Below are 15,693 nucleotides of genomic sequence, written 5' to 3'. Positions count from 1 at the left end.
GCTCATGCCATGAAGACTCCTAATGTCTAGTGACGCTTGATTATCGCGTTGATTGCTGTCTGATAATTAATTTCGTGTATTAATATCTTATCTCTTTTTTATATCATAAAACAAAGCGGCTTAATTTAGTAACAAAAGCGGAACGGATTATGCAATATTTTGAGCACTGTCAGCAGAAAGCAATTTAACTAATTTATTTCGAGGTACATTGTAGCTTCAGCAGAAGCCCATCAGGAAAAATTCAGAGTTCTGAATACACTTTTGTACAGAGAAAATACCTTCACTGGTTGATATGAGTGCAAATGAGAGTAAAGTGTTTTAACTGTCTGAAAAAAAAGATTTGAAATGAGATTGTAATAAAGGATGCCGAATAGAGTTGAGAAGAGTTTGGTTAGGATATACCAATTGCATACGATTCGTTAACCGATTCACTGCAAATAAGTGACTGAAAGTTAAACAAATTTTTTGTAAAAACCGTTATCTGTCACTTTCCGAATGGTATTTGACGTTCAAATAATTTTCTGAAAATTAAAATTGACCTATAATACAAATTTAACGTTAGAATAGTTAAACAAACTACTCCGGAGAAAGGAGTTAGATTACCGGGTAGTTTTAAGTGAACTATTTCAAGTTATGTTTTGTTATAAAGAAACTAGTTACAAACTATTTCGCAAGGAATGTGCTTCACTACAGGGTAGTTTTAAGTGAAATATTTTTTGACTAAAATATGCGGTACAATTTTTCGCTTCAAGTCACGTGTAGCAAGTACTTAATTTTCTAATGTCACTCAAATTTTCTTTTTCTTAAAAATAAACGGTAAATTTCCTTGACACCTTGGAAAAGCTTATTAACACGTCATAAGCTAATTTGTTCTCCTCTTTGTTGGCGCAAATAATCCAGCACACAACGCGTCTATCTCCAAGGTGCCGTGTCTCTTAGGCAATTAGGCGCGAATAATCGCAAGCGAGTGAAAAGTGAAAAAAATATATAAAAAAAAATGAAAAAAAATTATATCTAAATTGAAAAAAGTGAAAAAATAATTAAAAGTAAATAAAAAAATTTGATAAATTTAAAATATAATTATAAAATAAAAAAATAAAAATAAAATCAAAAATGGCAACAAATTAGCTAGAAGAAATTAGTTGCGAGCAGTTGGCGAAATGCCAAAGCAGCAGCCAGCGCGCAAAAAACGCTCAAAGAAATATGAAAAAAGTTAATTTTAATTGAATTGACATCATAACTTTTTATAGCGCACATATTTTAATAAAATAACAATTACAGAATTTCTTTTAATTACAAATTACTTACTTGTAAACTTGTTACAATTACTTGTAAAATTGTATATTAGATGAGCGTTAACTATCAACAGAACGTAGAAAATCCACACAAGAGACTGCTTTTGTTGAACAATTTGCCACATATTATAATAAAATATTCAAATATTCACCAATTATATACATACACATAACTGACAATCGAGATCACTACCCCTGCCAATAACAATACACACACATACATAGCCATGGAGATTAACAATACAACCCTGTACGATCGTATGCTCGTATTTATACAGTTATTAGTCAAGTTCAAGTTTATTCATTTATGTAAATATTTTTACACACCCAATCGGTCAAGCTAAATAACGAGCACATACCAGGCACATGCACGGCTATAAGAAGCATGTTGAAACTCCGTTATATGTTGCATTCATTCATGTTGAATTGTTGGGTGGCGCGAGCCAAGGTAGCTACTTATTCCTGAGGAGGCCGCTACTCAGCTCAACATCACACCATGTCGCTCTCGTGCGCTGCTCATTGTCCGCGTGCCGCTCAACGCTTGAGAATTATTCAAATTTTTATATATTTTATCTCATTTTAAGCTCTTTTTTATTTATTTATACATAGTATGTATATATTTCTTTTATTTTATTGTCTTCTTCGGCTGTGCAAATGTACACGATCGGCAAGATCAACACCTAACGGTATGATTCCCGCATGTCTTTTTCAATTCGACACTTTCAGTCTTTCGCTAGCCGCTAAACGATCGAGTCGCTCGTTGTTGAGTAGTTTTCCGTGCAAATTTTGTTTCCGTCTGACGCGGCCTCCGTTGGTTGAGCGCGCTAAACGAGAATACGAATACGAAACGGGCAGAAAATACTTACTCACTCACTCGTTTTAACGCGTATGCGTGTGAAAATTTTAATTTCATCGCTCTTCTTTTTATATTTTATATAAATCTAAATATATGTATGTGCGACAATTGGGTTTGAATACTTCCGAATTTTATTTATTTATATGCCAAGTCAAAGTGAAATGCACAAACAAGGGTCGAAAATATGTGTGGGAAAAATAGATTTGACCTTCGCTGGCAGCGTTTGCCCATGATCGTCAAATGAAGCGTCCTACGGAAACTGATTAGCGCGTGTGAATATTGAAAGGATGTTGAGCTTAATAATAGAAATGTTATTATATTTAAATTTAAATAATGAAACGTGCATAAAAAAATAATAATATTCGAGATTCATTATTTTGTAAATTTTGGCTTTAAAACCTATAATAATACGGCTTCAGAAATGTATTTCGAGTGCCAAATATGTAATTTTCAATTTCAAAATTAAAAATAAAAAACAAAATAAAATAAAATCCAATGCAAATATTTTTATTTCCAAGAAAATTGTCAATCGTTGGAATCCGCTCGTTACAGTTGCCGAAGAAAACTTTCTTCACACTCAATTTCTTTATTTCTCTATTTTTTTTTTACAAAACTGAACGAAACTTGAGCCTTAGGCATATTTATTTATACGAATTTTAGACAATAAACAATATATTAATATCAAATAGCTCAGATTTTCAATTTCAAAAAACTTAAATTTTGAAAATGGATATAATGGAAACTATTGGATGGAAGTAATATGACTGCGTTAAGTTTTGAACTTTTATTTACTCTGAAAGAGCAATGTTGAACATCATTGAACTTAAACAAAAACGTTCTCGTTGAGAACTCAAAAATTAAGTGCATGTTTAAAATTTTCAGGCCAAATGAAACAAACAGAAACTGAACGAGCGACCAACTCAAATTTAAAATTTTATATTTTTGGTTGTGGAGAGTCTAGCAAATAATATTTTCAATATTTGATAACTCAACGAAAGATTTCAAAACTTAAAGAAACTTTTTAAGTGCTCAAATGAAGTTAAATACATATTTGGCTCGTTAAAGGAAAGTTAATTATTTCGATATTTGAATATGACAAACATGAAAGCCAAGGTTAAACATTTTCAGGCCAAATGAATAACTCAAAATTGAACGACCGACTAACTCAAATTCAATAATTTATGTTTTTTGTTGGCAAAAGTCTAACAAATAAGATTTACAATATTTGATAACTCAACGAAAGATTTCAAAACTTAACGAAACTTTTTTAATAATCAAACTAAATAAATAATATTTGGGGCGCTAACGAAAAATTCGATATTGGAATGTGACAAATATGGAACTCAAGTTCGTACTATTTTTCGAATTGAGAGAAAATGTTTAAAATATGGAAAAACATTTCGCATATTTCATTTTTTAAATTGAAGAAATATATTGAAATCTTACCTTCAACTTTTTTGTAACCTTAAAAATGAGTTTGTGAGTAATTTTTGTCCTTAAACTCATACAAACTATGTATATTATAAAAATTTGTAAGAAATTCAAAAACTTAAGATGTTTTTTTAAACGTAACGAATTTCCAAAAATGACTATATATTTAATATTTCATTTTAGTGCCAATAGTTTTCAAACTGAACTAACAATTCGAAATATGAGAAATTTTTCCAAACTTAACGAAAGTTGTATGTTCATAGACGATTTTGCGTATTGTTTATTAAAATAATCTATAATGTAGGTTACTAGTAGTTTTCATAGAAATTCAAAAATTGAGAATTTTTCAAACTTAACGAATTTGCTAAATAATATCTAATATTTCAGTTTATTATAAATAACACGTTATAAGTACTTCAAATTGCCAATAGTTTTCAAATAGAAACAACATTTCGAATTAATTCAAACTCTTCAAACTTAACGAAAGTATTAAAGTTTATGGAAAGACAATCTTATGTGTTGCTTATTAAAATAAGTGTGTATAAAGTTTTTAATGAAGATTATTAATAGTTTTGAAAACTTAACGAAGTATTTGAAACTGAACGAAAATGCATATAACGGTGATTTTAACTTTTTTCACTCATTTATTAATGATTACGAAACGAAAATTTTGGATTTTAAAATTTTTCAAACTTAACGAAACTATTCTATTCTACTGCATATTCGCACCGAATTTAATCTTATAATTTTCGCCGATTTTTAAATATTTACCATCTTATTTATACATCTAAAGAAAGTTTAGTATATTTCAAAAAATAGTTGTATTTATATACAGATATTCATATTAAAAAAAATAATAATAATTTACTGAAGTAGTGTTGTAAAACTCAAATCAAAATTTCAATGCAAAAACAGAAGCAAAATATTTTAAGTGAACAATAAAATAGTTCATAAAAATAAATTAATAACAAACTTGCGGAAAAGGCGCAACACAAACCTCTTATATATAAAAATATATTGGAAATTTTTGAATATTTAAAAACAACAATTATAAGCAATATACAGCTACAACAAAATGAAACGTTACGCGTTCTCCGTTAATTATCCATATGTAAGCTGTCAATAAAATATGATTTTCTTCTTTTCCATTTCACGTCTTTGGTGTTGTTGTTTACACTTGTGCGCTAAACTGTACTGAATATGTGAAATTTTTATTGTAAATAAAATCCCACTATGTATGTATGTATGTACCCGCCGACTTAATCGTGTTATGCTTCTTACTGCTTTGTCTATACAAATCATTAACTTTTCACGTCGATATGTCGTTGAGTGTGTGGCGCACGCGTAGCTAATAGAAGCTGTTGGTAGTTGTTGTAGTCTGAACCAAGAAATTAACGAAATCAAATAAGTTGCGTTTCAGACACACACACGCACACGCATGCATAAGCATACAGTATTGAAAAATATAAATAAATCGAAAATATATTTTACCGCTACAACAACAATAAATCGCTGGTGTTGACGTATGTGCGGGCCACAAGCGTACCCCCGAAAATACAGTGCTGACATATACATATATACCTATATACATGTATATATATATATAAATATATTTATACAAAAGTCCACTTCATAAGCCAATAATTATTTTAGTTATACACAATACATACATACAAACATACATACATACTTGATTTGTGTTAAATGTTGTGTTTTTTATGTCGAAAAAGAAAAATTGTGCGAAAATTGTTTAGAATGTTTTTCTTGGCTGAAAGTCGCCCGCAGTCGACGTGCCACAGACGAGACGCTCGCACAGTTGAGGCGTGTGGAATTTCGCAAATTGCGCAGGTGTTTTCAGCCAATAATTTGCAACTGTTTCATTATCTAGCAATTAGCGGCAGGAAAAATCGAAAAATACAAATTAAACAAATAAAAACTCAATAAAGCAAAAATTATTTAAAAAAAAAAAACAACAACAACAAACCGACGAGCGTGAAACGAAGTAAGCACAGACAAAATAGGAAACCAACTTAGTGCCAAACCTAACGGTGAAGACACAAACGACCAACCGTCGAAGATGTCGCATCAACCACCTTGGCCCATACGTAAAGGCATCTACCGTTCGAGCGGCCAATCGGACTTCGTGCCCGCGCGTTCGCCCAGTCCCATTGTCGAGATGCCGTTATCGCCACCGCCCATAATTAACAGCAACGGTGGCACGCCCATCAGCCGCTTTTCGCCCACCTGTCCGCTTTCGCCACCACCACAGCCCATACAAGTGATCGTCGGCCCACCGGGGCCCACCATCGCCACGATCAACGACAATGTGTCCGCAAAGAAGTCGTCAACACTGTCTGCCGCCGCCACCGGTGCAATGAAATCACACGCTCAGTCCGCATCGACGTCCACACAATCTGCATCGTCATCGTCGCAAAAGTCATCAGCTGCGTCGTCTTCTTCCTCATCCTCGTCGTCGTCGTCTACTGCTGCGCGCATGTCAGCCGCATCTTCATCTTCGTCGTCGTCGTCCTCATCGGCCGCGTCCGCCTCTCGGTCTGTACGTAAGAACTCTTGTCCACCCTTTCAGCATTTTAGCTCACCACAAATCGCTTCGCTGCCGCCCCTGCCACCACACGCCCACATACAAACACACCAACAGCTGCCACAACAGCAACAGCAATTGTCACCACAATCGTCTGCAAACAGCAATAACACCACAGCCGCCACCCACACAAGCACACAACACCTGAACAACAACACATCCGGTACATACTCGAGCAACCCGAATCTCAGCAGCGCTGCAACAGGTGGCAATGCCATGAAGAATGTTCGCGAAATACCCATCGAGGTCGAACAGAACAAGGTACACACACAACGACCGAGTTGCAAGCTCATCGCTTTGCGCGTCGGAAAATTTATTTTTAATTTGAAGGGATTTACAATGAAGTGCTTTGTTTGGTTAATATCAAGTTCATTTAGATATTCTTGGCATCTCGTAGTATTTGTGCCGACAGTGGAAATTTTATAGTTGCGGTATTATCAAGTCACGTGATGTGTTCAAATAATTTTTTTGATGATCTAGATCTCCTTCTCTTCATACTAATCTTTCGATTCCTTTCTATTCCTGTTTATATATATTTTTATAACGTTTGTGTTATAAAATTTAATCAATGAAATATGATAGAGTTGTATTTGTTTGAAGCATATTGTTTTTAGATCCATCCAACGCCGAATAATTAGAAAAGAGTTTGGAAATATGATTTCAGCTCTGTCTTACTAAGATCTTAAAAAGTCTTGCATTAATGAAATAGTATTCTGATTTCTATTTGGTCTTAAAGACTTTTTTCTACATTTTATAATATATGTAGGCTTTCCTCAGGGTCTGGGACTTTTCTTAGGCATTTTCTTCGAATATCGAAATTCGAATACTTTTTGCAATATGTCCCGAACTCTGTGTGGACTCTTGATTCAAACTGGAAATATGTTGATCTCGAGTAAGATTCTAAAAAGTTTTGAACTCATTATTTGAAAGGGAGAACAAAATTTCTGAGATAGCTTACTAGATAAATATAAGTTTATATTTATGTTGCGGTGTCTTTAGGAAGATATTAGATATTGAGGAGTTGTCTGGGACAAACTGTCATGCAGATATGGTAGGCTAAGCAGAAAGAGCTGAAAATAATCATAAAATCATACTGTATCGTTTATTCCGAAACAGACTGGATTCAATTTTTTTCTTTACTGAAGCTCACCTAAGCTTATCTACAATCTTCTTCAATTAATTTGTAAATAATAGAGTTAATCAACAAATGCAAATGAGAATATCTTGATGTGCATGAAAAAATTAAATACTTTGAACGTTGTCACCTATATGTCAGTATATCCCAAGCTATTCATATGCATCCATTATTTTTTTATTAATGTGTGATAAAGCAAACTATATGTTGTGCCTCAAGCGTTATCTCTCTACGTCTACTGCTTATGTGAGCACTTCCCTACTCCAAGCTATCAACAGTTTTAATACCACTGAAATACATACATATGTAATATGTTTACGCTTAGATATAAGTCCTAACTAATCACCAACATTATTTTCAAACATTTCAGGAAGCCCTCTCGCTACGCACTGGCGATATAACTCAACAGGCTAGCAACAATGTGGCTGCCGCCAGTATTAAAGTGCAAAGTGACACCTTTTCCGCCGACAAGAAAGCCATCTCACAGTCGCAACAATCACAGACGATGACCTCGAACGGCATCATCAGCCAGGAGAAGCATATGTCATCCGCTTCGCAAGCGAACTACACAATGACCCATAAGGGTGTCTCCAGTTCGGGCAGCAGCATGATCTCGTCCTCCTCACAAATGTCCGCCACCAATGGAGCGCTCATTAAATTGCACGACCTAAAATTGGATGATCTGAAGGCACTGACATCTGGCAGCGGACAGCGAGAGATCGAACAGGCTATCGCTAAATATTCCCGCGTACTGACATCATTCGTAAATACGCTGGAGGACTCGAAAGCAGCGCAAGAGAAATCGTTGTATTTGGAGAAAATCAATGAGGTTATGCAACGCGCTTGGGCTGTGCCCACACACGGTCATGAGCTCGGCTACAGTCTATGCAACTCATTGCGCAATAGTGGCGGTTTAGATTTGCTCATGAAGAATTGTGTACAGGGTGATATGAAAATCAAGTTCTCATCGGCCAAATTGTTGGAGCAATGCTTAACAACAGAAAATCGTACACACGTCGTGGACAATGGGCTCGACAAAGTGGTGAATGTGGCCTGTATGTGCACAAAGGAACCAAACACCGAACATTCGCGTGTGGGTACCGGCATACTGGAGCATCTATTCAAACACTCGGAGGGTACGTGCTCGGATGTCATCAAATTGGGTGGTCTCGATGCTGTGCTCTTCGAATGTCGTACAAATGATGTGGAGACTTTACGTCATTGCGCTAGTGCCTTAGCCAATTTGTCACTCTATGGTGGCGCTGAAAATCAGGAAGCTATGATCTTTCGCAAAGTACCCATGTGGTTATTCCCGCTGGCCTTCCATGACGATGATAATATAAAATACTACGCCTGCCTTGCAATTGCCGTACTCGTGGCGAACAAAGAGATCGAAGCTGAAGTGCTTAAATCAGGTTGTCTCGATTTGGTGGAACCCTTCGTCACCACACACGATCCCTCCGATTTCGCGCGCTCCAATTTAGCGCATGCTCACGGACAAAGCAAGCATTGGCTCGAACGTTTGGTGCCAGTATTGAGTTCGAACCGTGAGGAGGCACGCAATCTCGCCGCTTTCCATTTTTGCATGGAGGCGGGCATTAAGCGTGAACAAGGCAATACAGAAATCTTTCGCGATATTGGCGCGATCGAAGCCCTTAAGACTGTAGCGAGTTGCCCGAATGCGATCGCATCTAAATTCGCCGCGCAAGCGCTACGTCTCATCGGCGAAACCGTGCCACATAAACTCTCGCAACAAGTACCATTGTGGTCGGTTGAAGACGTGCAAGAATGGGTGAAACAAATTAATTTCGGTCAGTTTGTGAAACAGTTCGAGGAGTCTCAAGTTGATGGTGATCTATTGCTGAAGCTGAATGAGGAAAATCTACGCGATGATATTGGCATCGCGAATGGCATACTGTTGAAACGTTTCGAACGCGAGCTGCAAAATCTCAAACGCATGGCCGATTACTCATCGAAAGATACGGCAAAGATGCATCATTTCTTGGCCGAAATCGGTTCAGAGTACTGCACCTATACATATGCAATGCTGAATGCCGGCATAGATCGGAACTCGCTGCCACAGCTGAATGAGGATATGCTCATTGCTGAGTGTGGCATCAAGAACTCCATACATCGGCTGCGTATACTGAATGCCGTAAAAAACCTGGAAAACTCATTACCCAGCTCGTCGGAGGAGAATATGGCAAAGACTTTGGATGTCTTTGTCAGCTATCGGCGTTCGAATGGCTCACAGTTGGCCAGTTTATTAAAGGTAGGTTTCCAATGCTACACATAGTTTGCGTACGTAATCTTATTAATATATTTCTACTCATCTCGTACGACAGGTTCACTTGCAGTTGCGCGGTTTCTCGGTGTTCATCGATGTTGAGCGCCTGGAAGCGGGCAAATTCGATAATGGACTGCTAAACAGTATTCGACAGGCGAAGAATTTCGTTTTAGTATTAACACCAAATGCGTTGCAACGCTGCGTGGATGACGACGATGGCAAGGATTGGGTGCATCGCGTAAGTACCTTCGCGAGTTATAAGTAGTTAACACCGCTATTTCATGCTACAATTTAACTTATAGGAAATCGTCGCCGCGTTGAAATCAAATTGTAATATTATTCCTATAATTGATCAACAATTTACATGGCCAGAGACCGATCGTTTGCCAGAAGATATGCGCAGCGTTTGCCATTTCAACGGCGTCACGTGGATACATGACTACCAGGATGCCTGCATCGATAAGCTAGAGAGGTAAGTTATCACGAATTCGCGAAGTGAGTGTTCATTGCCCTGTCGGAAGGGTTGAAGGTTCACGGAATGAAGCGATGCAAATTGGTAGGGTGCGGTTTCGAAAATATTAGTTGAGATCTCGTTACAACGTTAAAGCTAGGCTTCGTTTAAGAGCTTTTGATCTGAGTCTTTGATGCACAGACCCTTGTATATAGATAAGTGTGGTGAAAATGCTAGTAAGTGCGGTGAGTATTCACAAAATTTATAATAGCAAAGACAAGAACCGTACATAGTTGTGAGGGAAACTTTTTCATGCAGAAAAGTATTGTTAAGAACAAAAATAATTTTCATATAATTGTGGACTTACTAAAAGAGTAACGGCATCATTAAGGGGTTATATACAATTAGAAGGCCGAAAAAAGCGAATTTTCCAGAACTTTGTCTGACAAAACTTTTAAAGTTATTGATCCAAAAATTTTTGCACATATTATTGTTTCTTTTAACTGGACTTAGTATTAGTAATACCATTTATTTGAAAAGGAAATACAGCTGATCTCCGGGAGCCTTGCGGTGACCACTATATCTCTGAACTGGATCCCCTAGAATTAAAAAACCAAACAGATTTCATTAGAGTAATGTTAAATCTAGTAAAGCAAAATGTAGAAATAAACAAAATAAATTTTTTTGACAAAATGATGATTTTTCAAAAAAAGATTGATTTTTTACCACAATTTTGACCTAAAATTGTTTATAAACAAATTTTTATTGGTGAGAAAAAAATCTTCGTTTACCTGCTGAAAAAAGCTCGTGTTAAAATATGAGGCTAATCGGTGTATATGGATTATTATGATTATTGTGGATAATTTAAAGAAATTACAGCAGAGATTTCTAAACTTCATTTGAATCGCTCAGCGATTAGAAGAAGTCTCAAGATACCCATATCACACCAAAATATTTCAAGGCCCACAAGCCGTTTCTACTTTATTTCACTTCAGTATAATTGGGTCTTCCTGCAAAAATGTCAATGCTAATGAAAAGTGGGTCGGCCGACAACGCAACTTTTAAAATGTTTTGCTCATTCCGCATATCTTTGACCACTATTCGCACGTATCTACTTTAGGATCAATTTCCACTAATATGGCAGCACTAAGTACATTTTATTATAGTGATTCTGACATTTATGCTCTAAATATTATAACCTAACCAAATTTGTTTGCAATGAAAAATAGAAATGAGTATAAAAACAAAAATTGCCAATTTTTCAATATTTTTTCTACAAATTTTCTTGTGATTTCGAAAATCATTTTACCGCCACGCCAGATGGATATCATTATAAGTTTCCAATGTTAAGCGGATTAATGCACTTGTGACTGAAAATTATCACCGGCTTTTGCCTGAAAGGTATACATACATACATTTTTCAAGTATCTTTTTACTTATACTTTCGCCAAATTTCCTTTCGCCACATCATATATTTCGCAGTGGCAAAGTGTTTGCGACGCATTATTGCACTTTCATTTGCTATAAAGTTTACTATAATCCTTATAAAAATATCTTCAACTCACATACTATACGGAATATGTAATTTTTTAACTCATAAACTCGCGTTAAGGAATTGACGAAGGTGCAAAATTTGTCTGTTACTACTTGCATGTTAAAATAACTAGAAAAGATTCGACACAATCGCGAAGTATCAGAGATAATACGAATTGGAGTAATTTTTTACTCAAAACGCTTCTCTACTCTCAGTACTAAGGCAACTCTGTAATGTACACACATACAACACACTCATAAAATTTCATAAGCAAAATTTGGAAAACATTTTTTATTTTTTTTTTTATTTATATTTTAAATTTTTTTATTTATATTTTCTATTATTTTTTTTACTGATTTTAAACAAAAATCACTTTAACCGATACTTTTGCACAGACAACACAAATAGATTTTTAATACGTTGCCAATTTTACTAAAAAGCATATTCCTTTTTCTTTCCTTCCACACACACGACAGATTCATGCGTGGTGAGAAGAATTTGGATCGCCTTGTGGGCATACCCAGCACACCGGGCTCGGTGACCTACCAAAGAATGCACAGCAATGACTCCGACTATCAGCAGAGCGTGGGCGGCGGCAGTGTCGGCGGCGGTGGCAGTGGCGTTGTATGTGTTAGCGGTGCCGGTGGTGCGGCGAATAGCAGCGGACAAGGTGGGGCACAACAAAATACGACAACTACAAATACAACAAATACGAATACATAGAACGGGGCGATCCAGCGTTGAAAGGCCGAAAGAAAAAATTAAGCCGAGCAAATGAGTCGCCTGGATTGCCCCGCAATATGAGGTCATACAGATATTATGATTATGACGAAAAAAAGTTGAAAGAAAAGAATGAGTAAAACAAAAACAAAAGCAATTATCATAAAAATATGATATGCAAAATAAGATTGATGAATGTTTATGAGCATAGTGATTATGCGAACGCAAACTCTTCGAATATATACAAGCCTCTATATACATATACATATATATTTATTAGTAGATATTAAATTTAGACTAGCGATTAGTGAGGAAGCACGAAGCAAAACTAAAATCAAAGGAAATATTTTCCACAACAATCCCAAAACCGAACACCTCTTTTCCCAATTCGAACTTACTCCCTACTATTTGATATTTATCAAAAGATTTATTTACTCTTACAAATAGTTACTAACACAAAAAGTTTTCAAAATTTCTTTCGCGGCGTTCGAAACACACTACTTAAAGTGTAGGTTAGCTTTAGTAAGACGTAAACTTAGTTATTTATGTTAGTACTTTCGTACTACTAAAAAATCTGAAAACTCTAAATGCAAAATTCAAATTTTAATGAACGTTCATATTTAATTAATACTAATCACAAACTAGCAGCTAATCACCAGGCAAATAGATACCGGCAATCCCCTTCACCGGCCAGACAACGGATCGGCGGCAGCTGCGGGCCGCTCGGCAGCAACGGTCAACTGAGCATGTTCGGGCGTGGTTCGAAGCGCAACCTAATCACGCCGTACCGCACACAACAGACGATGGCGCAGCCGAAGGCGCTGCTCATGGGTGGCTCCATGCAAAATATGTCGCCGGCTGGCTACCGGCCACCCCGGCGCAGTTCGGCCAGTGGCATTAACAATGCCAATAGCAATGGCGCGTCAGCCGGTGCTGCCACTAATTATCGCAGTCATAGTGTTGATGAATTGCTGGATACCACCGACGGTTTGGGCTCCAACGATCGTATTGCCGATATGGCGGCACGTGTTACGGCCGGCAGCACAGCGCTGACCAACGCCAGTTCGACAAGCACATTACAACCGGGCAACGATTATGCCTCGTCGGTCGGTTCGCTGTCCGAGTTTTCCAGTGAAGCGCCGCCGCAAACGGTCGCTAGACGTGAGAAGAGCGCCAATATACCAACAAATGCGCAACACCGTAAATCACGTTCGCTCGATCATTTCCTCGATGACAAGACGTTAGCGTTAGTGGTGGCGTCGCAACCACAGCCGGCGCTCATGGAAGGTACGCAGAGTATGCAGAATCTTGCCACACCCGCAACGCCCGATCTCAAGCGCGGTACACGCACACAACCGTTGACGCAACGCGGCGACAGCGTGTCCACATCCAGCGCCGCAACCACGCCCGAACCGGCCGATGTTGGCTTACGGAAGGCGCACGGCGGCGGCATGCTGCCTGTGACGCGTCGCAGCCCGGAGGGTGTCAGCTCGACGGATGATACACAATCGTTGCGCAGCAGCAATACCTCATGCGGCAGCATGTTCAGATCGCAGGTGCGCGCGTCGGCGCACACGCATCGCGGCAGTCAGAATAGTGGCAAAACGTCGTCAACTTCGCTCAGTAGCAATGCGCCGGGAAACAACACGCACAGCAACAGCAGTAACAACAACAATGCAAACAATAAAACCATTCTGAATCGAACAATTAAAAAAGTTCGTTCGCTGATGAAAAAGTAAGCATCACACAAACACACAGTCACACACTCAAATATACACTCCAATAAACACTTAACTCGTATACCCGTTCGTTCGTATCAGTGAAATTGCGATCTCAATCAAAATCAATATCGAAATGTTTGCGCCAATCAGTTCACCCAATGTACATAAATATGTTGAAACCGTAAACAATCAATCGTATGCATTCGTGTCTCACCATATTATCGACCAATCAGCAGTTAACTTGTCTCGCTCACTGTATCTCTCTCTCTCTCCCGCTTTCCCTTCTTCTAATAAAATTGCTTCATAAAATGCATTTGAAAATCTAACTGTTTCTCACTAGTGTCTTGTTATTGTCATAACCATCTCGCCGTGCTTACATACATACATGCATATGTAGTAGACATACTAAATGTTATCCATAACCATACAATTTCATACATTTATTAGTTAATGTAGTTAATTTATAAGCTATAAGTAAGAATTATATGGCGCTTGCCACCCAGCGAGTGTTAGCCGCGCTTAGATTTTAGACCTGATAGCTTAATTCCCGCTTCTTCAATACAACCCTGCAGTTGCATAGCTCGGCATGTGTTGAGTGACTCTCTCACGAAATTTTTCCAGAACCCCTTTAAAAATATACTTAGTTTATTAGGTCACTAAAGGCTTTATACACTCATGTAGAAAGTAGAGATTACTCGAACAGAGATAAGACGTTAGATAAATCCAAACCAGCGGTGTATTATCACGTGGCGAAGACAGTGTTAAAAGCCAGAGGCTTTGCTTAGGGTGTATTTAGGTTGAACATGGTAAACAGATTTTTAAGACATTATATGATATACTTACACTCCTTTGTAACTTCTAGCAACTACTCTACTTTTTTGAATTTAGTAACTATATATAGTATCAAACTCTTCATTAGCAAAGTTTCATAGCCAGCTTTCTTAGTTTATTTAGATATTCTTGACAAATCAGACAAATGTACGACAAATATGTCTTGGTATTTCAACCACTTAGATAAAGAAAATACTAAAAGGCTAGGAACAGCTTTTACAGTTGTTGTTACAGTTCCTCAACTCCAACTTACAGCGAAATCTCTTCAGCATTCTTTTAGCCTCTACCAAAAATATTCGAGCAATAATATATGCTGACTCAATCTAAATTTCAGAGAAACCTCCCAAGAGTAAAGAGTTATGTTACGGCTAATGCCTCCACAAATGAGTCTTATTCCCAAAATTGGTTCGATGCTCTGATAATGTAGTCGCAATAATCAATTAGCACATTTTCAAACAAGAAATAGATAGAAGATCTCATAATAGTTACAAATTCAGCGCATTCTCAGCCCATAAACAGTTGAAACTCTGCACACTTTACGCTCAGTCAAACTAGACACTTACATCACTGCTGCCAATATATACTTAAGGGGATTTATAAACTATACATTCAACTTTCTTTATGAAAAGTAACGCACCTAAGGATTCTTTGCCTCTCCTTTGCGCTACAAATATAATATAACAAACTAAGTGCGTATCTGGTAACAGTCTCTCGCGCATTTCAATACGTTTTTTCTCTTTTCAAAAGTAATTTTATAATAACAAAATTTCTTACTAACGTTTATTACAAACTAACAGTGAACTTTGGTAGTGTAGGAGATTACCGTCTTG

At 37.2% G+C, this 15,693-nt stretch overlaps 1 protein-coding gene across 13 annotated transcripts in view; it reads left to right on the top strand.

Moving 5' to 3' along the window:
- The window catches only part of LOC105223269 (NAD(+) hydrolase sarm1), a 119,947-nt gene that overhangs the window by 100,856 nt on the left and 3,398 nt on the right, over positions 1–15,693 (top strand). For 7 of the 13 annotated variants that reach the window (XM_049458628.1, XM_049458624.1, XM_049458626.1 and 4 more), the window contains 5 exons: positions 7,690–9,591; positions 9,665–9,844; positions 9,909–10,078; positions 12,068–12,261; positions 12,957–14,046. In XM_049458628.1, coding sequence (XP_049314585.1) covers positions 7,690–9,591; positions 9,665–9,844; positions 9,909–10,078; positions 12,068–12,261; positions 12,957–14,046 — 3,536 coding nt within the window. Of the gene's footprint in view, positions 1–5,475; positions 6,446–7,689; positions 9,592–9,664; positions 9,845–9,908; positions 10,079–12,067; positions 12,576–12,956; positions 14,047–15,693 lie in introns of those variants that run through there. The other 6 variants (XM_049458629.1, XM_049458625.1, XM_049458627.1 and 3 more) reach the window with 3 other exon arrangements.

Source organism: Bactrocera dorsalis, chromosome 5 (assembly GCF_023373825.1).
Source record: "Bactrocera dorsalis isolate Fly_Bdor chromosome 5, ASM2337382v1, whole genome shotgun sequence".
Taxonomy (NCBI): domain Eukaryota; kingdom Metazoa; phylum Arthropoda; class Insecta; order Diptera; family Tephritidae; genus Bactrocera; species Bactrocera dorsalis.
Note: the sequence above shows the minus strand (reverse complement) of the source record. Positions and strands in the feature narration are given on the sequence as shown.